Source organism: Taudactylus pleione, unplaced genomic scaffold (assembly GCF_031769625.1).
Source record: "Taudactylus pleione unplaced genomic scaffold, aTauple2 ptg000571l, whole genome shotgun sequence".
NCBI classification, from domain to species: Eukaryota; Metazoa; Chordata; class Amphibia; order Anura; family Myobatrachidae; genus Taudactylus; species Taudactylus pleione.
Genome location: NW_028284973.1, coordinates 3,748,612 through 3,774,933, shown reverse-complemented (window position 1 = coordinate 3,774,933; position 26,322 = coordinate 3,748,612). Strand labels below are relative to the sequence as shown.

At 43.5% G+C, this 26,322-nt stretch overlaps 1 protein-coding gene across 1 annotated transcript in view; it reads left to right on the top strand.

Annotated features, from left to right (window-relative positions):
• DGKB (diacylglycerol kinase beta) overlaps positions 1-26,322 on the top strand; it is a 511,490-nt gene that overhangs the window by 29,536 nt on the left and 455,632 nt on the right. Inside the window, exons 7-8 of the mRNA XM_088453127.1 lie at positions 7,753-7,872; positions 14,895-15,012. Of these exons, the coding sequence (XP_088309253.1) occupies positions 7,753-7,872; positions 14,895-15,012 (238 nt within the window). The remainder of the gene's footprint in view (positions 1-7,752; positions 7,873-14,894; positions 15,013-26,322) is intronic.

The following is a 26,322-nucleotide window of genomic DNA, read 5'->3' as shown; positions in this document are numbered from 1 at the left end:
CCTGACCTGATAATCCCTATAGTGTGTATCACCCGCTATCTCTATAATTACATTTTAATCATAGTATTGCAATTTTGCTATACAAATGCATGAAATTTAGGGGTTTATGAGTAAAACCAGTGGCAAATGCAGGATTTCTAGAAGGGGGTTTCCAAATGCCTGATTTTAGAGTGAGTGTGGCCAGTCCATGAAGAGGGCAGAATTAGCACTTATCCAGCTTTAATATGCATCATACAATGTGTATTGTGTGTCATAATTCCAGCATATACAGGACCAGCGATCACAGTAAGCCATTAGATGCGGCAGTAGGGCCATCCTGTCTGAGCTGGATGGTTTTATTTTAGATGTGGGCACCATTCCAGAGTATTAAAGCAAGTCCGGGAGTCTGGGGGAGCAGCAGAGGAACCTAGCACTGCCCTGTACATATATGTACATATTGGGCTCTATAGCAGCACATCCTTAACCGCGAATGTTTTACAGATCTCCATTTGGTGCACAGGTTATTTATTACTGGCTGATACATGTTAAAAGATCCCCTCAGCCCGGCGCAAAGCCAGGGGGGCGCGCGATCAGTGTGATCGCTCCCCCCACAGGCTTAGGAGACTGCTGTGGCTGCTGCTCAGCAGCCACGAGCAGTCTCCACTGCAGCTCAGCACACACTGTGTGCTGGGCTGCTGTGAGGGAGGGGGAGCGGCGCCGGACCCGGGCCCCCGCTGGGCCCCTCAGGAAGCCTGGGCCCGGGTAATCTGTAGCCGCTCCCCCCCCCTCTTGGCGCCCCTGATTGTGGTCATGGTGTGGCCTGGGGAAGGGGGTTTCCAGGCAGATGGAAACCCCCCCTGCGTTTGCCTATGAAAGCAGTGAAAAGCATGGAGAAGTTGCCCATAGCAACCGATCAAATAGCATTTATCAAAAACAGTCTATAAAATAATAGGTAGGAGCTTATTGGTTGCTATGGACAACTTCTCCACTATTCCACTTCTCCACGCTTGTCACTGCTTGATACATAAAACCCTAAGGAACGAGAATGAACAAGAATGGCATTTATCTTTTGCTATACTGAACATGGCCTTTATAACCAGCAAGTGCCTATGAGCCTCCCTAAACTGTGTTGTCGCCACTCGCACATGCGCAGTCTAATGACCAGGCATGCTCAGTAGGCCATAGGGGGTCTGACAGCACAAAGTTATGTGATCCTCAGCAGCGCCGTAGCTAGCGCTCTGTCCGCCTGATGCCAGCCCTGCCCCTTTGTGCATTACATCATGATGTCGCGCATAGGGGTCGGAGCCCCGGCGGCTCTCGGTACTCCAGCAGCAGTGCTCGGAGTCGGGAGAGTCTCCAGGACACTCCGGGCAGCAAACATGATGCCTGCAGTTGGTTGAAATTAGAAACTGAGGACACTGGTGCGCTTCATTTTCAGCGCTGTTTTGTAAAAAAAAAAAAAAAAAAAAGAGAGAGTCCCGTTATTAACAATGCAAAGTGGGGTCCCCAGTAGGAACATGGCCGGTTTCAGCTGCTAGTGCTGGGGCATCTGTGCTGCCCAATCAGTTGCCACTGCAGCTGCTGGCTCCACTGTGTGGCAGACGGGCAGCTGGTTGCTGCTGGCTCCTGGTTATACGATTGCCCATAAGTGTAGTAGAGTAATTGTTGGTCACTGCATGGGGGGCACTTCGGAAGTGTTTGTAAGATACTGACTTAGGAGCAGATCCAGCTATAGTGCGCAGGTTTGCACCTGGATAAACCATGTTTCATTGCAGGGGTTTTTTTTATTGCAGGATTACATACTGGCTGCTTTTCTATGTGGAACACAGACACTGGGCAGCTTATTGTAACACTGTGATTTAGAGCTGACCTTGGATGCTACAAATGTGTCTGCTCATTTTACATTTTTCCCGGCTGCAGTCTTTGTGATCTGACTCATTTGATCATACTGCTGAAGGCACTGTGATGACAGACAAAAGTACATTTTCCCTCAGCATCATCCATATGATTCCTGATGTCAAGCTTGGGATCATGTTCTCCATATCTATTATGCCCCCCGGTACTGTTACAATTCTCACTGCTGCCAGACAATTCTCGTGATGGGAGATGATCTGAAATTTGTTCACAGGCAAATGCAGAAGGATGGGACACACATTCCCCTGACTGTAAGGCAAATCCTCTCACCTTGGTCAGAGGCATCTGCAGTCAGCAGATGCCTCTGACCATGTCTGTAACAAATAAGGTGACAGGTACTAAGTTGAGGAGACCAATCAGTAGATGCAGCCTTGGCTTAGTTACAATGTATAGATTAGTACAGTACATTGTTGTTAAAGTCTCAAAGACAAGACGAAACGCGTCAGTGTACAGTACATAGACTTGTTGACTTTTTAATCTCCTGCTGATGCCTCCTGTTGTTATGAGTACCTACCAGGATCCTGAACTTGCAGAATCAACTTGCCAAGTACTTAACCTATAAACAACCCCCTTTCCCGGAGCTACTATCGATCACTTGTCCTCGGCCACTGCCAGGACTTACACTGTAAGTAGTGCAGGCTTAAGATCACAGACCCATATATTTAAAGGGAACAGGACACTTTGAAATTACTTCTTAGCATAAGAAACGAAAGCACTAGCTAAATGTACCCTTTAGTAACTTTATGGAACCAGGAACTTAGGGCCTGATTCAGACTTGGGAATAGAGAGAGAGATATCTCTCTCAACTGATCATCTTGGTGAGACCATGCTGCACTGCAGGTGGGGCAGATTTAAAATGTGCAGAGAGATTAGATTTGGGAGGAGTGTTTCCAAACTGACATCTAAATTGTAGAGTAATAATAAAGCTGTGCAGTATTTGTGGGCTACATGCAAAAGCAGCCAGTATTTACACTACATGTAAAAAATGTTTGTATTTACACACCTTGCAATGCAATATTGCAATATGGTTTGTTCAGGTTCACAGTTGAGAGAGATATCTCACTCTATTCCCAAGTCTGAATCATGCCCTTAGTGCACTAGTTAAATATGACAACTAAATAGGAAGAACTAGATAATACTAAAGTTATATATAGAAAACAGCTAACCAAATCTTCAGAATAGCTCTGGTAAATCACTGAATAAGCACAGATAAATGCAATGCAGGCAAATGCTGGGCAGATCTTTCCACAGTGGAGAAATGCTAACAGGTAACAGGTTTTCTGCATATCACAGATAATTGCACTGTAGATAAATATTGGCCAGCTCTTCTAAATAGAACAGTAGTTAGCACAGTAGAGAAATACTGGTTGGTAAGCTGGTTTTCTGCATAGCATAGATAAATGCACTGTAGAGAAATGTTGGTTAGAGCTTCCAAATAGCACAAATGACACAGTAAAGAGAAACTGGGCAGATCTCTGAATAGCCTAGATTAGTTGCACTGTAGAGACAGGGCTCCAGACTGCTAAATAGCATAGATGATTAAACTGTAGAGAGACACTGGACAGATCTCCACAGTGCAATCAATGGATTGATTGCATTGTGGAGAAATGCTGGTAGATCTTCCAAATAGCACAGCTAAGTGAACTCCACAAAGCGGCACAGAACAGGTATCCAGGTAAATGCCTGACTGAGCAAAGGACTGACAGGATCAGACTGATTACAACTAGCGATTTGGTTTTGCTGAAAACTGAACACACTCAAACTTTGGTGTACTGAGTCTGACCGAGTCCTGGCTCGGATCACATTTGGGGTTCCTTGTAGAACTGAGTCCCGGCTTAGGTCTTCCCATAAGTTCAGAACTCAGAACTAAAAAAAAAAAGAATCTCGGGTTTTGGATCACAAGTGAACAAGTCCAAATAACATGATTTTAGCTGTTTTTACCAATTTTAAAGAAACCCAACACCAAACCAAAACATTTGAAGGTAGTTTTGCCAAAACCAAAACACGGGGATCCGCATACATTTCTAATTACAATACCCAAAGGAGTGTCAGAGGGAAATCCCTAAAATGGTTGAACAGCCAATCATCACTATTCTAGAAACCAACAAGGCTCTGAACTCAACTGCAGCAATCAAGATTCAGAACACAGCCCAGCTGGATGACTCCTGGTCTGACTGCATGGCTGACTGGTTGCCAGGAGACTGATTAAAGCCACTAGAGCCAACCTTACCAGGAGCTGCTGAACTGTGCTTCTTCCGGATCCTAACACCTACAGTATGTGATTTGAGGATTTAAAGAGGAAAATTGTAACGGAAACATTCTTACATCAGATGGCCGATTTGTACTGCTCCAAATGATCAGAACGTCCTGCTAAACGTTTACTTCCGGTCTCATGAAATAGAATTCCTCATGTCTGACTGTTTTTTTCCAGATTAAGTACATTTTCTATATAATAACAGTATCAGCAGTCTTAAGATACATTTACAGTATTTTTGACTCTTTATTGGCATACGCTGATTATGTGGTTTTTACTAGAGATGTGCGGGTTCAGTTCCCAGACAACCAACAACAGCCGAATTTAGGGGTTCTGAGTCAAACCGAGTCAGAGTTTGGAAACAGTTTGGGGTACAGAGTCCCGGTTTGGATCTTCCCGCGATAAACAGGTCCAAACCTGTCCGAATTACATGATTTTAGCTGTTTTTTTTTTTTTTTTAAATACAGATCCAAAACCAAAACACGTGAGGGTGCTTTTCCAAAACCAAAACACGAAGATAAATCCGTATCCAAAACCAAACCACAGGGGGTCGGTGCACATCTCTAGTTTTTACTTACAATATGTATGGTTAAAGAGGTCCCAGCTATTGCATTTATGGTCGGTTTTTATGTTCTACAATAATTTGCATTTTGTTACATACATATTGCAGTATTAACTCTATATTATTCCACTTAAGTTTGGCGTGATTTTTATTATTTTGGCCGTGATTTATTAGTTTTATTTGTTATGTTTTTGTTGTTGTTGCTGGTATTTGGTGAAAGGGTGACGCACACACCTGTCGTGCCTTTGCTGCTTTTTAGATTAGAAATCATTGTAGAACATTATTACATTACATTCCACCTTTCTATATTAGCACATTTAAGGGATGTTTAATTCTGCTCTTAAACATGCAGAAACAACAGTTCCGCATGTTTTAAGGGCAGCATTGACTAAAACTTAGCCCCCTCTATTGAGGCAGTGAGTTCAAAGCTCCCCAAACTGACCCTATCCAGATTTGTTCTTTAGAAATAAAGATAACATGTAGAGACATCATATGGAAGTAATGCAAACATGGCATGCACAAATCCAAAAAACACTGTGAGTTACACCGTATTCAACAAGTAAGGATTATATAATAGATTAAAATAAGTATAAATGTAGAAAAATAAAGATGCTCTGCGGACTATGGGTTCCCCAGACATGGTATAGGGGGAGTCATTACTTATAATTCATAGTGTATACCACAAAATAGAAGAAAAACATTGAAAGAGCCTCCGTTGTGTTTGCAAGGGTAGCGTAGCAATATATCTTTCCCAAACATTAACAAAATTAGTAACTGTAGACTCCAGCCAATCCATCCTAAACAAAAAATAAAATAGTTTTTCCTTAAAAAGAGAGAAAGGAGGTATCCCCGGCTGTATCAGATCTGTAATATTATTATTATTATTATTATTATTATTATTATTATTATTATTATTATTATTATAATGCTTTATTTATATGGTGTCACAAGTGTTCCGCAGCACCTTAGAGTACATAAACTAATAAGTGAACAAGAAACAAGTAACTCACAGTACATTACAGTGCAGGACAAGGACATGGTTTATATACATAGCTGCAATAGCGATTAAAACACAATAAGCAGCAGGGAGTTAGCAGTCAAGTGTTAGGTACCCTTGCGGGGAATAAGGAGTAGAAGAAAGTGTAAGGAGAAGCACATGAGGGAAGAGGTCCCTGCTCGTGAGAGCTTACATTCTAAAGGGGAGGGGCAGACAGACAGGCGTGACACAGAAGGGGTAGATAGGGAGGAAAGAGCATGAGGTGGGATAGGATGAGAGCTGGAAGGCCTTGATGAAGTAGTGGGTCTTGAGAGCCATTTTGAAGATTTGTAGAGATGTGGAGAGTCTGATATAAAGAAGGAGAGAGTTCCAAAGGTAGGGAGCAGCAGGGGCTTAATATGGTTTTTTAGCGGCTGCACTCAAAGCAAGTAGACGTTTCTGACAACCTTTAGACACCGCTGGCTCTGTGGCAGGATCCTCAGTATAGCCCAGACAAAAGGTCAAAACCAAAACACGAAGGTCAAAAAGATAAAAAATTAGCCAATTGTTCTAAAGCAAATTGTCAGACTTAAAGCCAGAAAGCTCTCACTAGAGGGCATGGCCAGCCATAAGCAGTGATAGAGATCTGTGTGCTCTACACTACATTGAGGTCATCTACACTATGTGAAGATAAGGATCCCATCAGAAATCCACGATGCGGGCCAATTTATAGTATGATAGATATTTAAAAATAGCTCCCTACAAGAGTCATATAATTTATCGTTACTGAGAATCTCAACATTCCTCTTAGTTTTATTTTTGGATTTTGGTGCAAAGATATATTTTAGTCCTATGCTGGGATAATAAATTACGTTTTAAAGAGGATTTGGAACTTTTCTCTTTTCTGCATGTATGAAACGCCCCATTACTGGGGATAATTCTTGGGAAGAATATGCCAATATCAAACACTGACGGAGAAATCCTGGTTTCCTGAATTTTCTGATGAGAGAATTGCTCTTCAACGACAGACGGGCCTATAAAACCTTTACAGGCACAGTGTAACTATTTGCATGTGCGTGATATTACCCCTGGTTCATGAGTTCTATTTTGAAGGAAGAAAACAATATCACATTATGTATATTTTATTTCCCTACGCATCATCTGAGAAGCTGAAGAATTAGCCGCTGTATGAAAACATCAAGGAATTTTGAAATTCTCAGTAACGATAAGTTATGACTATAAGCGGTTGGGTTCACTTATTTTGTTTGTTTCAGTGTTATTGAGGGAGGTGTGTTCCTTTGTAGTGCTAAGCTAAGGGCTTGATATAAGTGCAAAGTTTAGATCATTTTCAATTGTCTTTAGCTCCCTATAAGCTAAACTCATAGCTCCCTATAAGCTAAACCCGAAATTATTTGGTAGATCTTCCAAATAGCACAGCTAAGTGAACTAGCGGGGATGAGATGACAAATCTGCATTTATTTTAACGCACGCAAAGCAACATGTGCGAGACGCTGAATCAGACCCATATTGGCCGACACAATAAATACGCTGTCAACACAGAAAGGAGAATTGTGCCAAAAAGATCCCTCTGACATAAAAGGGCTTGTATTTAAAACATTAATACACAAATTCCACAGAGAGTGTGGTGATTACTTACTAAGCATCAGGTTCTAAAACCCGGCATTTTTAAATGCATTTATGGTTCAAATTTAAAAGGGCAATGATTTCACTAGCAAAACACGGCGAGTAGAAGTATTGCTCTTTTAAATTTCAGACATAAACACGATCGGAAGTGCAGTGTTTTAGAACCCCACGCTTAGTAAATAAATCCCTGAGTGTGCTACATACAGGGTATCGCGATTAGTCCATCGACACTTACTGTCCTCTACATGTACAAACGTACCTTGATCTTTTGTGCTGATCATTCATCTTATTGTTTTGCAAATCTTATCTGGCACTGTAATGGTTGGGTCTATGGTTATTGCTCAGTAGCAGTAGTAATATAATATTAAGGCTCAAAAGACTTGAACACTTATAAAGGTTCCTGCTTTCCATCTCTGCTCCTAGATTCTCCATGAAATGATGCAAGAAATAGATTATGACCATGATGGCACTGTCTCACTAGATGAATGGATTCAAGGAGGGATGACGACGATCCCCCTCCTGGTTCTACTTGGATTGGAAAATGTGAGTTTTAATATATTTTGCATGTACTGAATTATTTATGTCCTCTAGAGATCCCGTGACAATTAAACAACAAGCGATAAGTGATTTTCCCAATGGGCCTGTCCAGGGGCATATTTAGAGAGGAGGGGGCCCGTGTGCAGTCTCCATCCAGGGCCCCTTCCTCTCTACCCGGTGGTCAGCAGTGCACTGAGTGCAGTAATAGACTCTGGGCACAGTGTGTGCCAGAGTCTACTGCGCAGATTGTTGGGGAAATGGCACGGCAGCCATTTTCCTGGGAATCTCCCTACTGCACTTGCACAAAACACCAGAAAAATGGCCACGGCAGCCATTTTACAGACAATTTGTATAGTGCTGCTACCGCTGACATGGGACTCCTGAGAGGTAAGTATTGAATAAATGGGTGCAGGCTGTGTGGTGTGGGCCCCCCTGGATCCAGGGGCCTGTGTGTACCGCACACCCTGCACCCATTATAGATTGGCCTGTTTATGAAACTGTTCATGACTTTGGGCCAGTAGTTTTATTCTTAGCAAATCCGCTACCTAAATATTTATCATCTTCATTGGTTCTACCAAAAAAAAAGTTTTAAACGATATTAAGTGGTCAACCCAATTAGGTGTGAGTTGGATTGTGCGTGCCGTTTTCACGGCATATTCGCACTGTGAATTGCAGTTGCAATCAGTAACATGCAGTAATCAGTGGCTGGGGTGGCACACATGGAGATGGGTCTGAGTGCTGGGAGCCTGTCTCACCCTCTACACACTGTAACTCTCCACGCACTACACTAAGCTTCAGTGTCCATTGATTCTCCTACCTGCATCACTGTAACTTCTCTTGCTGCTGACTGAGCTCCGATCTCTAAACATTTCAGTGCACTTACTGGTCAATTGACACATCCAAGGGTGTCCATCAGTGCTCAATGCACACCCCCCCATACTCAGAAGCATACCTCCTATTAGCTCTCTTTCTGTGTAGCTTACTGCCCATAATGTGGCTCCGTCCCCAGCTCTGCAAGCAGTGTCGCCTATACAGAAGCGAGGCTGAATTATTGCTGCCTCATCTCTCATCCACAAAGCTGCTGAGTGTTAACTATAAAATAATTACAATAAACCAAGAAGAGGTTTATAAGTTATAAATATCTTCTTTGTATTATTCTATTCATTTTTATATCAAATCTCAGGTGTATGATGTGATCTTTAGATGGCGTTAGCGGCTTAATACCTAGGGAGGCATTTTCAGAGGAGACGGTCCTTGCGGTCGGGAGGCAATCGGGAAGCCGACTGCCTAAATACCGGCAGCCGGCTTCCCGACTGTCTGTCTTATCCCGGCAAGGGTGAAATGCCGGGCGTCTAGATGTAGACGCCCGCATTTCCCCAACGCTGGGAGACCGGCGCCCGGCATCACGATCGTAGTGATGCCGGGCGCCGCGAGCGGACAGCCACGGGGGGGAGGGTTATGTTTAGGGCTCCCGGGGGGGACTTAGGGTTAGGCACCCCCCCGGGAGGGTTAGGGTTAGGCTAGGGGGAGGGAGGGTTAGGGTTAGGCACCCCCGGGGGGGACTTAGGGTTAGGCACCCCCCCGGGGGACTTGGGTTTAGGCAGCGGGGAAGGGGGTGGTTAGGGTTAGGCACTTAGAGGGGGGATTAGGGTTAGGCACTTGGGGGGGAAGTTAGGGTTAGGCACCCCTAAGGAGGGTTAGGGTTAGGGGGGTTAGGTTAGTGGATACTTACCTATCCACTATCGGGATTTCCAGCGCTGTCGGGCTTCCACTGCGTCGCACTCTGCTTCTGTCGGGCCGCCACTGACGGGAATCGAACCGCCGGCCATGCGCCAACGGTATTTCATACCAATTCCTTGCGGTCCCTATTCCGCAGCCTCCACCCTGTGCCAAGGATTTTCACAAACTGACACTGTGTGGGTGCAGTGCCAGTCACTGTGGAGGAGTCTTTTGAACATACGAGTGACTCCTATGCTTGCGGCTGTGCGTCTGGGAATGCAGCCAGTAGCATTGACACGTCCGTGACACTCCTATAACACGCCCACTGAAATGACCGCTTTTGCATGCATTAGTAGCCACCTCCCAGTCATCGCCTAGGAACGCCTATTATTTTTCCGCCACCTTTCTAATACTGTCTGACCCGATCACAACAGAGCCTTTGAGCACGCATTCTGTGTAACGCATGCGTTGTGCATATATACAGTATATAAAATCAAATATCCTGACTGACTGACTCACGGACTCAACGCCCAGCTTAAACCCCTGGACCTAACAACATGTAAATCGGGGAGTATATTCCTTCCATGATGTCGGTGCCCACTATGGGCCGTATTCAATTAGAAGCGAAAAGGCGAGATACCTGAAAAAGTATCGCCGATTGCGACCTTTCGCCTGTCGGAAAGTTATCTCTGTATTCAATTCCACCTGCTGTTTGCGTACGCGGAAAGTCAATGCAATGTAATATGCAAAAAAAGATTCACCTCTGAATAGGTGGAGAAAAGAAGAGCAACATTTTTGTTTTGGGGTGCCCCAAAGGATAACTGCATCAAAACACTCCAGGACAAACTGAAGAACACCCCAAAAAGTACTTTCATTTTGGGGGCGAAAAAGCACAAAGTGGGGGGACAACTTCAAAAACGAGCGAAATAAGGTTCTGGGGGTGCCCTAAGAAGGGGGCACGTATTTTTGGGATTGCAGATGCTTTTTTAGGGTAGCATTTTCACTTTTATTAAAACTTCACTTTAGAGACAATAAAATATGCTAGCACCCATTTTCAGGTACCCCAAATTTGCCAGGACTACTTATTTGCTCCAAATACTGCTTTATGCCATTCTTCACCACTTTTGTGGTGAAGAATTCAATTTGGGGTGCCTAAACTAATAAAAAAGTTGATTTTGGGGCAATTTGAGGGCATTTTTTTTAACACCAAAAATTGACATGTATTTATTATTTGGCCAATTAAGTTAATTAAAAACTTCCAAATATCTAATTAGTCAAAGGGGGGGAGGGGTGTCCAAGGTGTTCTGCAATGTGTCCTGACATTTTTACCGTATAATAAAGATTTTCCCTACCGTTTCACACCCTCAGGGGGTGTAATGTGATACTACAGAGGTGAGGAAGGGGAATGTGTTACTCAAGACAGGTACTACAGGTGTGACTGTGGGTAATGTGTTACTACAGGTGTGAGGGAGGAATTGTAATTCTACACAGGTGAGGGAGGGGAATGTCAAATGTGTTACAACATGGGTGAAGGAGGGAAATGTTTTTTTTCTACATAGCTGAGCGAGGCTAATATGTTAGTACACCGGTGAGGAAGGGTAATGCCTTACTAAAGCAGTGATGCATAGAGGTGAACGAGTAATGTGATACTGGAGTGGTGAGATGGAAATGGAAATATCTATGATCTAGCTGGGTACATCAGCTAGTACTGTATAAAGGTAATAGAATTACTGAGTAACCACATATAGGGCCTGATTCAGAGGCGCTCGCTCTGAATCAGGGAGGGCGCTGTTTTTTTTTCTTACAGCCTCCTGACCACTCGCATAGCTGTGGGTGACCACCCACAGCTTATGCGAGCGGCCATTGGGCTTGCGATGAGACCCTTGTGGTAGGGTCTCGTGGCCGCAAGCCCCAGAGAGCTTCTGGCTCTAATAGAGCCGGAAGCTCTCTCACTGACATCACTGGTGATGTCAGTGGGGCCACCCAAAAATAGCAGGCGTTCGCTTGGGAACGCCTCCATTTGTGAAGCCACCCCCTGGCCACACCTACAAAACGGGGCGAGCTGTCGATCAACATCAACAGCCGCCCCTTTTGTAGTGAGTCCCAGAGCGAGTGCTTTTTGCACACGCTCCAGGGCTCGCGCACGCCGTGCGTGCGCACTGGGCCTCCATCAACCCGCTTGGGAGCACAATGCACTTGCGAGCGGGTCTGAATCAGGCCCATAGTGCAGTGTACATTATCCAATATATACTATTTTATGATTTAGTAAGGACTGACTCTGTTAGATATTCATTAATCTATCTAGATTCAGTACACAATGATGTTTGCAGTTAGCGACAACATTTAGGCCTCTATTTATTTACATTATTTTTACTAAAATAATGTGAAAAAGGCTGTTTTCACACCCTTTTCACATTATTTTAGTATCACCTACAGTTACTAAAGGGCAATTGGAGTAGAATTCGTAAAATTCTACTATAACCCCTAATTATCACTTATTTTTAGTAAGCAAATCGCATTTCCCATAACTGTAATGGGAAATGTGATCTGACCAAAATTACTAAAAATAAAACGTGAAAAAATACCTGGGGAAACCCTGTGATAATAACCACCTGGAGGTGGCGTTATCCAGGGTCTCCCCCGGTTACCGGACTCCTGCTCCGCTATAACAGGCAGAGCAGAGCCCGGAGCCGGCCCAGTGATCAGCTGTGTGGTCTAAACAGACCACACGCTGATTCACTGTAAAAAAAAAAAAAAACAATAAAAAACCCCAAACTTACCTGAGTCCAGGGACCAGAGTTCGGGGCTCCGGTGATGTCCTCCCTCCGGTCAGCTGGTCTCCCATGGTGCACTGAGGCCCAGTCATATGGGATGTCAGCTGACCGGAGCGACAGAGGACATCACCGGAGGCCCGATAACTGCAGGTAAGTGTAATTAAGGGTGGGGGGGTCGCGGGGGGTCTGCAATCATGGGGGCAGGGTTTAGCAACAGGGGCGGGGCTTGGCGACAGGGGGGGTAGCATCGGCGGCCAGTCGGTGCATGCGCGGGGCACTTATGGTATTTTTGCAAAAATACCGTGATAAGGCTCCGGAGGGGATTCGCAGGGGCAGAGATTTATCGCAAGCTCTGTCCCTGCAAGGAAAGACAAATAGTTGTTCAAAAGTAAAGAGAGATTCTACTTTATGACCACTAGATGGCATGTGCAGCTCATGGAAAATACTGAAACACTTTCTTTAACTTAAATGAGGATATTGCTCGGAAAGTTTTGTTATACAATTTCTAGTCTACGTACACTGCCACAACCAGAGGGTGCTCAGTGTCTTCTCCGCCCTGTCTTCACTAAATCAGGGCTGGGACATTTAGGAGTGAACAACAACATAATGTGCATGTGGTCCTGCCTCTTCAGCCTCTTTTGGGAGGGGAATGCACAAAAACACTGCATTCCCACCTTCTCCCCTCAAAGACACCACTAGCCCCACACTGATACGTGCTGTGCTCTTACCGTCACCTCTGGGACTTGTATATATAGGGATGTAATTGGGGGTGTGGCCTGATTGGGGGCGTGGTCATGGTCGCAAAAAGAAAAAGGACAAAGAGAATAATAAAATACTAATTGCAGGGCAGCGAAGCAGCACTGGGGGGGGGGGGGGTTGCCATTTGCCTTAATATTACCTTATGAAGGTAGGCATTCCTCCTCCTTGCTTTTGATGCTCCAAGGCCGTCCTCTTTTTTCCTGCAGCCAGAAACCCGACATCACTATCGGCAGTGGGCACCGGCATTCTGTGATTGAGTGGGTTATTACTGTCTAAAATGGAGGTGCCGTGGCATGCAAGAGCAGGCTTGTGCCATCAGATTAGATGCCACCGTCGGTGTGACTGCGGCCAGCCCCCCAGGTAGCAGCGCCCTGGACAATAGCCCTGCTTGCCTGCCCCTAGAACCGCCACTGATTGGCTACTCTACCACCCTGCTGGTTCCAGTTTAATGGGATCCAGATTACTAAAACCCCATCCCGATTTTACTAGTGTATAATAAATCAGAAAATAAAACACACACAAGAGTTAAATATTTTTTTTTTTTAACTTTAATAAATACTTAATGTGCCCTTTCTTTTACTACTGTTATAAAAAAAAATAAAGTTATCTTCCACAGTGTAGTCCAATGGGAACCTTCTGATTTTTGTTTATGCTAAAAAAATACACAGACATATCACGTCGGCTGCAGATATATGCCCCCCGGCTAGTGGGAACCGCGGCCAAAAGGTAGAGGATGGCCGTTCAGTGAATATGAACAACCATCATCTACAGATATATCTGTAAAGTGTGTACCCAGCTTAATACGTGCCGATAACCGCTGACTAGGAGCATCTGGCACTGAATAGTACCTATGCCCTCAATTGACGTAGTATGGAAAACCAATTCTGAATGATGGAGCAGCTGTTGACCCTCCAGTTCAATTGACGTCAATGTAATTCAGTTCTGGGCGTGGATCTTAGGGCTCCCTTTTCCCATGCTCTACTCTTGGGATGCTAGATACTGCCAGGATCCATTCGATGCACCAGATCCACATTGGACTACCAGGAGTAAATGGACTTCAAACCAGTCCAGTGTTTTTTGCTTTGTGTCTTGGACTCAATTTATTAACAAAGAAAAATGTCCCATTCATTTTAGGTTTTTGTCAGTTCTCTTTGTGGGGTGCTGATCTGGGATCTGTGTCTGCAGTTTTATACTACTTGCCAGTGCCTTTTTCTTTCTATGAGAAAAAGTACCGTACTCAGAAAAAAGCACTGCTTCTTCCGCTCCTGTACAGCAGAGGCGATAAGCTCAGTGCTATGTCCCCCGCCTCTGCGGTAGTCTTGTACAGGTTTTAATTTAAAAAAACTAATTTGTGTGGAAACTTTATAAAATGCCGCATCATGCTGGCACATGTCCTAGGACCTCAGAGAGAGAAAGGGATATTTATCGTGGCAAAATAAGTGACAAGGGGTCTACTCACTAAACCTTGGCTATATCTAAAGTGTAGAGAGATAATATGCCAACCAATCAGCTTCTTACTGTGACCTAACAGGCTGTGTTTGAAAAAATGACAGGAGCTGATTGGTTGGTACTTTATCTCGCTCCACTTTCTCTCTCCAAGGCTTAGTGACCCCAAGAGTTGATCATCTAGTTCCTTACATGGAGGGAGTCTATGAACAAATTGTGTGAATTTTGAGGCAATATAAGGCACCTGTGCAAATTTACTTACCTTATGTGCATCTAATACATATATAAATATATTTTCCAGTATCTAATCTTCAGCATTGTTATCCACAGAACGTAAAGGACGATGGACAGCACGTGTGGCGACTAAAGCACTTTAACAAACCAGCCTACTGCAATCTCTGCTTGAACATGCTGATCGGCCTCGGAAAACAAGGACTGTCTTGTTCATGTAAGTAGCAAAACTATAATGTTTATTATTTGTACAGTTTACAATTACAACACACAGCATGTACATTCAGTTTTTCATGAATCTCTGTGGACCTTTCGTCTGTAGACCGCGGAGGCAGCCATTTTATGGACAGGACCGATATTCAGTAAATTTTAGGGACATCCATGAGGCCTCAGGGTGTGACTAGTTCTTACTAGAGAGGAGTGGTACGGTTTTGTTGAAAACGGAACACACTCGAACTGTGGGGTTCCTAGTCGAACTGAGGCATGCCTCGGGTTCCCCCAGCCAAATCCGGGTCTCAAAACGAGTGGGTACACTTTGTGAGGAATTCCAGCCCTGGGCTGACCAGTTTGGGGTTGGTTGCCATTCCCCCCCCCCCCTTATTTTCTAATACCAGACCAGACTCAGAGGTCTAAGGCTGGTTATTGATTTGAAGGGGGACCCCATAATTTTAAAAACATTTTAACTATTATTTTACCACATACCCAAAGCCCAGGGGTGCGTGGAAGAGCCCATGGGCTGGTAGTTCCTCAGGAAGATACCCTATTTTATTTTTCGGGTCCCCACTTTCTGAGGAAATCCAGCCCTGGGCTGACCAGTTTGAGACTGGTTGATGGTATGACAAGGGGTCATACCATCAACCATGGCAAGACTCCTTCAGCCTGGTGCTGGTTATTGGAGAATAGGGGGAACCTCACACAGTTTTACAATTCCTATTCTCCAATACCAGACCAAGCCCAGAGATCCAGGGCTGGTTATTGATTTGGGGGGGCGAGGAATCCCACACATTTTCTTTTTTTATTTTGACAATTTTGCTGCTACTGTACAAGCAGCTTCTAAACTAGTGGTTTTGGAGAAGAGTGTTGTTAATATATTATATTTTCTACTAGGCTTTTAATTTTAGGTTACTAGTTCTAGATTAATGAAAACATTCTATAGGGTTGTATAGTTTATGAAACTGCCATACTGTCTCCCACTGCTCTGCCACTGTGTTTCATAAATGTGCTATATTCTTTTAAACTGCCATGTTTGTGCCGCTACTCTGTTGCTTAGTTTAAATGATAATTATTACTTATCAATTTCTTGTACTAGCCTGGTACTCTGCTTTTATTCTGGCTTGAATCGCCTGAATTGCCCTGAGGACTGTGATTTTTGATTTGCTGTTTGGAGAAGTGTATTGGTAATATATTATATTTTTTTTCTACTGGGCTTTCAAGCTACATCTTGGCTGTCCTAGCTACTTCTCAACCACGCGAGCTCTACCTTGTAGACTTCAGCAAGATTACCTCACCTTTCCAGTCCTCAAACAGTCACATAACATCTTGTGGCCTTAGGATAACCGTGTAAGCCTCTAATATCTTGAGTTAAGTCCAGGTGGCCACCTAAGTGCCGGCAAACGTGTACAGTTCTAAGGGAACAGAGGATGGCTGTTTTGGTGAAGACCTCGTCTGTATATTTCTAGAGGTCTTACATGGGGAGTCCTAGGAGACTGTAACATTATAGCTGGCCTATACAGTGTGACTGATATGGATCCAAGTCTCAATCCTGCCCAAGTTCCTGCTACACAGATTCAAGCCCTTACCTAGAAAGTATTGTCTTTGCAAGTGCAGGATGTTCGCTTGTTATCTGCACAAGCCGCTGCTAAAGAACCTAAAGTCAATCTTCCGGATCAGTACTCAGGAAACCGTAAAACATTCCTTAATTTTAGGGAAGGTTGCAAATTGTACTTTAAACTATGACCTAGGTGTAGTCCTCTCTCTGCTTCAAGGTGATCCTCAAACTTGGGCCTTTGGTCTGCCTTCGACTCATTCAGCCCTGCAATCAGTCAATGGCTTCTTTAATGCTTTAGGGCATCTTTATGACAACCCCGATAAAGCAGCTTCTGCTGAGGTTAATTTACGGTCCCTTAAACAGGGGAGGAAAGCAGCTGAGGACTTTTGCACTGATTCCGCATATGGGCTGTAGATAGCAATTGGAACGACCCGGCACTTCGCAGTCTAATTTCGCCTCTGTTTTTCTGATCAAATTAAAGATATCTTGGTCCAACATCCAATGTCTGAGACCTTAGATAATCTGTTGCATCTCGCTATCTGCATTGACCATCGCATAACAGAACATAGACTGGAAAAAGACCTTGCCTCCTCAGTCAGCAGTTTGGTATCTCTCAATTGAACAATCTGAGTCTATGCGGGTTGAGGCTTTTTGATTATCCACAGAAGAGAAGCTCAGAAGATGGACCCAAGGTCTCTGTCTTTATTGTGAAGGAAAAGTACACACTGCCAATGCATGTCCATCTAAGTCGGGAAATGGCAAGGTCTAGATCTGCCGGGAGAACTACATCTAGGCCTTGCATCCGTTTCTCCCAAAAACTCTTTCTTGATACCTACGACTATTCTGGTGTCTGGGGGAGAAGTAATTACTTCAGCCTTTTGTGAATAGTGGAGCAGCTGGAAATTTTATGGACTGTTCCTTTTTTGAGACCTTAGGTATGCCATCTGAAACCTAGTTGCAACCAATTTCCAGCTGTGGACTGGATGGAAGACAGCTGTCTAATGATGTAGTTAAGCTCCAAACACCATCTATCTGTGGGAGTCCTGCATTCAGAATCGCTCATCTTTTATCTGCTGCATTGTTCTTTGGTGCTGATTGTTCATGGTCTACTGTGGCTCAGAAACCACAATCCGGTTGTAGATTGGAATTCGGATGAGATCCGCCAATAGAGGTAGGATTGTAGGTCAAGGTGCCTTTCACTTCCAGTACGGGCTGTTCAACTTCCTCCACCAACGGCCCCTCCGGAATTGCCTGCTCCTTATCATGAATTCCTCTATGTTTTTTCCAAAAATAAGCAAACGCACTTACTCCGCACAGGCCCTTTGACTGTGCTATTGATTTAGTTCCGGAAGCCAAGCTACCTAAAGGTAGACTTTATGCCCTCTCAGTTCCAGAGAGTAAGGCTATAGACGACTACATCCAGAAAGCATTGGCCAAGGGTTTAATTCGCCATTCTAAGTCACCAATTGGTGTAGGCTTCTTTTTTGTTGAGAAAAGTATGGGTTGCTGCGACCTTGTATTGATTTCCGGGGTCTCGATCAAATCAACATCAAAAATTCCTATCCATTACCATTAATATCTGTTCTCTTTGATCAGTTAGAGAGAACCAACCATTTTTTCCAAAATAGACCTCTGGGGCGCCTACAACCTAATCCATATTAGAAAGGGTGACGAGTGGAAGATGGCATTCAGTGCCCACTCTGGGCATTACTAGAATTTGGTAATGCCATTTGGACTTGCCAACGCCCCAGCCGTCTTTCAAGACTTCATAAATGATGTCCTTCACGAGTTTTTGGGCAAGTTTACAGAGGCTCTTCCAAACACCCCCACAAAAAAACAAAAACAGAATGTAGGCATGAATCTATGTGCATAGCAGATGCATAGGTGTATTTGCCCAAAATGACATGTGCTGGGGGGGAAAGGGGGTACATTTTCTCCAGTATGAAAATGACCACACATGCCTAACTGCATTAGACAGATAACTCATTTTATGTTATGAGTTGTACTAAGCCATGGAGAGTGATAAACTGGAGAGAGATAAAGTGCCAACCATTCAGCTCCTGACTGTCACTTTACAGGCTAGGGGGCCTATTTACTAAGCAGTGTTAGGAGACAGAGTGAAAAGTGATAAGGTGCCAGCCAATCAGCTCCCATCACTTTTCACTCTGTCTCCTAACACTGCTTAGTAAATAGGCCCCTGTGTTTGAAAAATGGCAGTTAAGCTGATCGGCTGGTACTTTATTAATCTCGTCTTTATCATTCTACAAGGCTTAGTGCATCTCCCCCTTTGTGTTTTAGAAAGCTTGATGGCTTCTGATCCAAGCAAATACCACAACCCATTTACTCTTCCCCGCCATACACAAGCAATGAAATATCACTTTATGCTGTAAGTGTGAATGATAGAAGCTGAGACAAAATCCCAATGCTCTGCCACAGACCTCTTCTGATGTGAAATGATAAAGTAACCAGCCAGTCATAAATAATGAAAAGGTTCTATTTACCGCTGAAGGAGAGAGTAGAGAGATAGATGAGGAAAGGAATACTGAAAGTTTTATTCCGACTAAGAGCCGTTTTAAATTTGAGCCGAGCCGTGATTCTTTTTCGTATCCCAGACTTTTCGCTTATTTCGCCTGTTTTGTAGGCGGAAAAGTATCGCACGCGTGCCGGCTTTACCCCGTATTCAATTTGAAAGTAGGCGAAAACGGAACCCGGCGAAACTTGAACAGTCGGAAAGTCCTGTCAGATTTGGGGAAATCAGCATGACACTCCCCAAAAGTTGCTCTGACATGGGGGTTCCCTATGGTACCCCCCAATTTGACTTCCTGAAGGTATTTGTTGTTTTTAAACTGCCTTAATAGCTGCTAAATTGCGTTTTTCTATACCTGATGCAGAATAATATTCAGGAGTATTTTTTCCAGAAAATAACTTATCCCAGCAAATTTGGGGTACTTGAAAATGGGGGTCAGCATATTTAAAAGTTGCTAAAGTGAAATTGAACATATCGTTAAAAATCCACCTGCCGTAAGCACCTGCAATCAAAAAAACACTTGGGGCATACTTGGGGACAATAGTCAAGTTCGCTAGTTTTTAACTTTGTACCCCAACATTTTTTTTTTTTTGCCCCCTTTTTCAAAGTAATTTTTTGGGGTGTCCTTAAGTGTTTTTTTTTTTAATTTTCGACACAGTTTACCTTTGGGGGACTGCCTGAAGGCTGCAGGGGGTTTCCCGCAATGTTGCACCCCAAAACCCCAATTCTGCACTTTTTTCCGCCTGCTATTCATAGGCGAAACTTTTCCGCCTATTACATTGCATTGACTTTCCGCCTCTTTCAAATTGAATACTGGGTAAAAGCAAAACAGGCGAAAGTGATGTCATCGGCGAAAAAGTTTCGTGTATCTGGGCTTTTCGCCTCAAATTGAATACGGGCCTAATGCAGCTAGACAATACACATGTAACTGCGTCAGTAAGCAGCTATACGATGCCTTGGAATACTGTATGTATTAAAGCGACACTAAACACTAAGGACTGGTAATTTCCAATACTGTTTTCAGTTGTATTGCGCAGCGATGGGTACGAGAGGTATAATATAACTCATCATTACCGATGGGGCTACCAGGTTGGTGTAGAAGGAGGTGTGGGCAGCGGCTGAAGTGGGCGGTGGGTGCCCCCCCCGCTTTATAATGCTGAAATATCCGGCATTATAAAGCAGGGGGCATGGCTAAGATGACGCGATTCAGAGCGAATCGCATCATCGCTCCCTTGGTTCACCCTCTTTTGCGAGCAGACATGGGGGGGGGTGGCGGCCATTCCGGGAGACTAACCTACTCTTGCGAGGGGCTGGGAACGGCACCCAGTTTTTGGGCGGCTCCCGGCAGTCCCGGGAGAGTAGGCATGTATGTAATACTACAGGTCAAAACTGATAGCGCAAAAATGTTTGCAATAATTTTTATTTATCTTTTGGTTTAAAAACAACTACAGATGTGTCCACACAGTTTTGCGTTATATGTGCATCTAATTTGCACCGCTAATGCAACAAAAGTACAATGCCCGGGTGCCCTGAGCACTGGCGCTAACCTGGGTAAGGAGGCAAAAGACTGGAGACTGTCGGACAGAGAATGCTCTAGTAGTGAAAGCTGATTTGCAATTACGGGTGCAGTGAGGAGAGGATTCACTCGCAGTGATTGACAGGAAGCGAATGTTTTGTGGGAGGTAACGGGGACTGACAGCTAAAACGCAGGCGTCTTTCTGACTGTGTCTAGGATCCAGTACGCAGATAACATGACTCCAACGTTTCAGTTGTGGAGGCAGACTACACGCAGCCCCCTTCCGATATTGATTGACAGGAAGTGCCGTTTGTGGGTGGTGACGGGGGGGTGGTCTGGCGAACGCAGGCATGCCTGTGTGGTGGGACGCCGTTTTAGGGGCGTCCATAATTATACCAGTGCGGCGACGGGCGCAGTGATGAGACTCCGTGCACACAGGAAGTTGCCAAGATCCTGTACGAGGTCTGGTCAACCACTAATATGCAAATGTGGTTGATTGGTTCTCGATGTTACCGATGTTTACGCTATCTTGCGTACTGATCAGGCTTTGAGTAAAGGGAGATGGGAGACTTAATACAGGGCTGGGCATCTGCATTTTGTGCTGCGGTTTCCGTGCGTATGCATTGATTAGCATATTCTCGCAGCAGACATGTGCGTGCGTTCTCTCCTTTGCGTTGCTTGCTTAATCAGGCCAAATGTACCCACTTGCTGTCCCACAGAAAGTAGCAGCTGTGGTTAGATCTTTCAATCAATCTAGAGTCCTCATAGTCGGTGAAGGAGAAGCCGATGAATCGGCAACTTAGTATGCCAGTTGGTTTTGGGTTCAGGTCTGCTCCCTAGCAGTTTCCCTAATCCTTCACACCAAGTGGAGTTAAATCATCAGGGCCCTAACACGCACACAGGCTAGGGTTATAACCACTTCTCTGGACACTTGGATGAACGGATCACTGTTCCTCCTTTAGTGAGCTCCACAGCCTTCTACTTGGTAACAGCTCTCAGTATAACTTCAAATACTAGTCTCTACACAAGGGGTAGGCAACCTGTGGCCATAGGCGAAACTTCAAACTAGAGATCTGGTAATGAGTGGTCCCAGTTTTAGCACAGTGTCAGATATTGTGTTACTGTTTCTTGGAAATAATAAAAAAAATCTATCACATATTGTATAAATAAATTGTAGAGTTGCAGGGGGCATGGGGCCTGATATGAAAAGGTCCCTTTTGCTTTCCAAAAAAGGGGGTGTGGCCACTCAAACATGGGGCATGGTTTCGAGATACGCCCCCCTTTTCATGTTTCGCAGAGGGAGATTGCATATTTACACAGGTAAGAGACAGCAGAAGATTACACACTTACACAGATAAGAGACAGCGGGAGATTACATACTTACACAGGTAAGAGACAGCGGGAGATTACATACTTACACAGGTAAGAGACAGCAGGAGATTACACACTTACACAGATAAGAGACAGCGGGAGATTACATACTTACACAGGTCAGAGACAGCGGGAGATTACATACTTACACAGGTAAGAGACAGCGTGAGATTACATACTTAGACAGGTAAGAGACTGCCCTGTTGCTGCTGGCAACGACACTGCTTTTCAAAGAAGGTGCCAGCTGCGAGCCAATCACAGCTCGCGGAACGGCAGCCAATCACGAGCATCCGCTCCTGATTGGCTGCCATTTCACGAGCTGTGATTGGCTCGCAGCCGGCGACTGTAGCAGGCGGTCCGGCTCACATCAGCACTACTGCGTTCATTAAATATGGTAGATTGGGCTAATGGCTTGTCTGGTGCACCCCCGGACCACCCCCCAGTTTCACCTATGCCTGTGGCACTACAGCTGCTGTTGAACTACAAATTGCAGCATGCTCTGCCACAGTTTCAGCATGCTGGAATGTGTAGTTTCACAGTAGTTGAAGTTCCACAGGTTGCATATCCCTGCTCTACACTCTATTGTCTCTATTTAGTCTAACCATACCATGCCACGGGAAGCTGCACAGAAATGCTGGTCATCCAAGGCTCCTTTAAACTTGTGGATAATAATGCTTCTACTCTATGTATCAAGTGTTCTCCATACCAGAGACATAATTCTAAACACCAGTGGCAAGAAGGAAAAGTAACTTCTCCCCAAGTCGCAATTTTAAACTAAACAACCTAATATACTATTCCCCCTTCAGACTTGCGCCATGGTCTGCTCCTCTCGCAGAGAAATAGTCAAGGCCCTGCTCCACACTTCTTAGATTGTAAGCTCATAGGGGCAGGGCCAGCTTTACCTTCTGTTCCATGTCATTGTTTGTAATCTGTAACTATCATGATTCCCTTGACATGCAGCACTAAATAATATGCCTTTGTTATCAAATTAAAGTATAATGACAGTAATACAAGTACCACAGTATGAGATACTCTGTAGATAAATGTGATCTAGGTAAACTACAGCCTCAGTCTAATTTTCATTGCCATTAATTAGGGATGTGCAGGCTCGGATAGGTTCGAGTTTGCACGTTGAGTTCGGATTTTTCCCTCCAAAAAAACGGAACTCAGAAAGAGGCTAAACGTCATCTTACATGGACGATCATCATCATTCCTGGACAAAAGACATCTTACATGGACGAACATCATCATTCCTGGACAAAAGTCCAGGAATGATGATGTTCGTCCATGTAAGATGACGTTTAGCCTCTTTCTGAGTTCCGTTTTTTTGGAGGGAAAAATCCGAACTCAACGTGCAAACTCGAACCTATCCGAGCCTGCACATCCATACCATTAATACACTTTGATTTTTTAGTTTATTTTGGATTTAGACTTATGGAATGAGCTAACAGGGGGTATCATTTTGGCATAGTTTTCATAATATCCAATTTTGTTATTTGAAAACACTCCTACAATAGGTAGATTTCTCTAACTTTGTGGATTTGCATCTTAAAATGTGCATGGACATCCTGCCAGTTTAGCACCAGGACCTCCTGCCAGTTTAGCACCAGGACCTCCTGCCAGTTTAGCACCAGGACCTCCTGCCAGTTTAGCACCAGGACCTCCTTCCAGTTTAGCACCAAATACCAAAATCCTGCCACTTTAGTACTGAATACCAACCTCCTGCCACTTTAGCACCGAATTCCAACTTCCTACCACTTTTTATCACTGAAGTCTAACCTTCTGCCAGTTTAATATCACTTACTTAATTTACAACTTTTATGTGTGCTACTTTTATGTTTTCATATTTTTATTACAGTAGTCAAAGTGCACATAGAAATATTTTTTGCAGCAAAAATGCAACTGTAACACAGAAAATGCATCACATTAAAAAAAATATGAAAAGATTTGGTCTCTAGTAATTCTGACCACTCATGGACATCGAAGAGGAAAAAAATGTGTGCCCACAGCTAAAATAGGGAATGTCTCCTAAATTTGCCTTCTTCACCGTTTCACAATCACTTAACGATTCCATCAAGTAAAATTTAATTTCTCCATTTTTTTTAAAATTTTTTAAATGAAGAGCAAAGTTAGACTGACTTTGTCCACCTACTCCAGATTTAGCACAGTACACGTCAATCTGCTCTTTTCTCCCATTGTTATAGTGCAAACAGCACCCACCATATTGGGATGCAAATTCAGGTACATGCCACAAAATTGACCATAAGAGCTCAAACATAGGATTTGATGGCACAAAAGTGGATTTGAACTTCTTATTTATTCTGTTATAAATTACCTTTATTATCATGGCTATAGTGCACTGTGATAACAGTACACTTACTGTAGAAAAATGGAGACTTTATATAAAATATAAAAGATTGACAGGTGAGTTTTTTTCAACAATAATAGGGGTTATCCTGTAGAAATAATCTATAGAAAAAAAACTGAATGGAAAGGTATAAATCAATTTTTTTATTAAGAATTTTACTATAGTATAAATACTGAAAAGCATTTTTTTTAAATGATAAAAATAATGTAAAATTAAAACAGATTCAAAAGTAGCTAATTTTTTTTTATAATATAAAGTAATTTTAAAAATGTTTTCCAGCCAAAATAGCCATATAATACGTAAACTGTATCTTCTATACCCACACCCATTGTACTCTTTTAACCATGAACCCTACAGAGTATAATTGTCTGTGTTGTTTGCAATATGTATTATTTAAACTTACCTCACTTGTATAAAAAATACTTTGGGAGGTTACCAAAACCAAACCCATTTTTATCTGGCTTACTTTTTACCTTTTATGATTTACTGTACAAACGGTGTCCAATTTTATAGAATATGGCTTACAGCTAAAGTTATATTTTAAAATCACCTTTACTCCATTATCATGTGAGCAAGAATACTCATTACAGTATTTATATATAATAAGGGTAAATTGTGTTTTCTGAGGAGCTGTGTTAAGGTATTTCATTTAGCCTAAATGCAGCTTTTGTACCAGCTTAAGGCATGCACAGTTGATGGCAACTTTTTTAGACTTATTATTACTAGATATGTGCAATGACCCCAATGTTTTGGTTTTGGATCTAGATTCATCTTCCTGTTTTGGTTTTGCAAAACCACCCTCAAGTGTTTTGGTCTTGGATCTGTTTTTTTTTTTTTTTTTAATTGATCTCTGGAGGACTGAACCGCACCTCTGAATTTACTAAGGCTTAAGGGAGCTTTTTTTTTTTACAAATTTGAACATAACAAAACCTCTCACTTTCCTACTGTATATTAGTAGTTTGTTGGTACTCCCACCCAGGGACTCTCATCATTTGCTATGTCCAACAGGATTCCAGCACTCAGACATAGCCCGGACCTCTTGCAGCATGGCTCGAATCTCCCCACGGTGGGAGAGACTCATGCACTTCAATACTGCAATCTGTAGGGGGTTTGGTTACTTCCACATATGGAAGTAACCAAAAGAGTGGAGAATTTGGCAAGTGGAGAATTTGTCCCCCTCTGCTGCTCTGTCCCACCATACATGCCCGATCGCCCCTCCCTCCCCCCTGCTCCTTTCCACCCCCATACTTACCCCGTTCCTGGTGTGTCCTCCTTCTACCAGGCTAGGTCTGTCTCTGTCCCGTTTCCCTAACAGTGGGAGCCTTTGTAGGGCTCCCACTGTACATGCATGTAGGGAACAGGACAGACATTAGAGAATTATTATATAGATAGCTTATGACTTGTATACCTCTGTCCAGACAGAGGTATAGTAAAATTAGGGCAGAAAGTGCTGTTTGCAGGAAGGTAATGGTGAAAGTATTCTTCGTCTTATTGTAAAGACGTTTCTGTGAAACCATATTCTTACTGTACATCTGTTCTGTGCCATCACTTTCACCTCTCAATCCCACCCCAACCTCCTCTCCTGTAAACAAATATCTCAAAAGACAGTAAAGTATTTCTACCTGCAGCTGTTAGAAGTGGTTGGTTGAAAGTTTTATCACTCACATATAGTAGCAGTTCTGGAAAGACAGCTTGAGCAATGGTAATTATTTAATTTGCTGATTAAATGCTATTTGTTGCAGGCATGTTCAAAAATAAATGTGGGCAGTGTTAGTAATTACTTATACCTTGAAAGCTTGTTTAAATACAGCTACATGAAAGATTGTCCATTCTAAAGGTGGGCTGTCCTACAAGTTATGGCTTCTGTAGTGCTGACTTTTAATGGACAGTTACCAGTGGTCACATTGAACTTGAACTACATTTCTCCATTATTGGTCCAGCTATTATTTTTTCTGCTTGTTTTAGGGCTCTCTGATG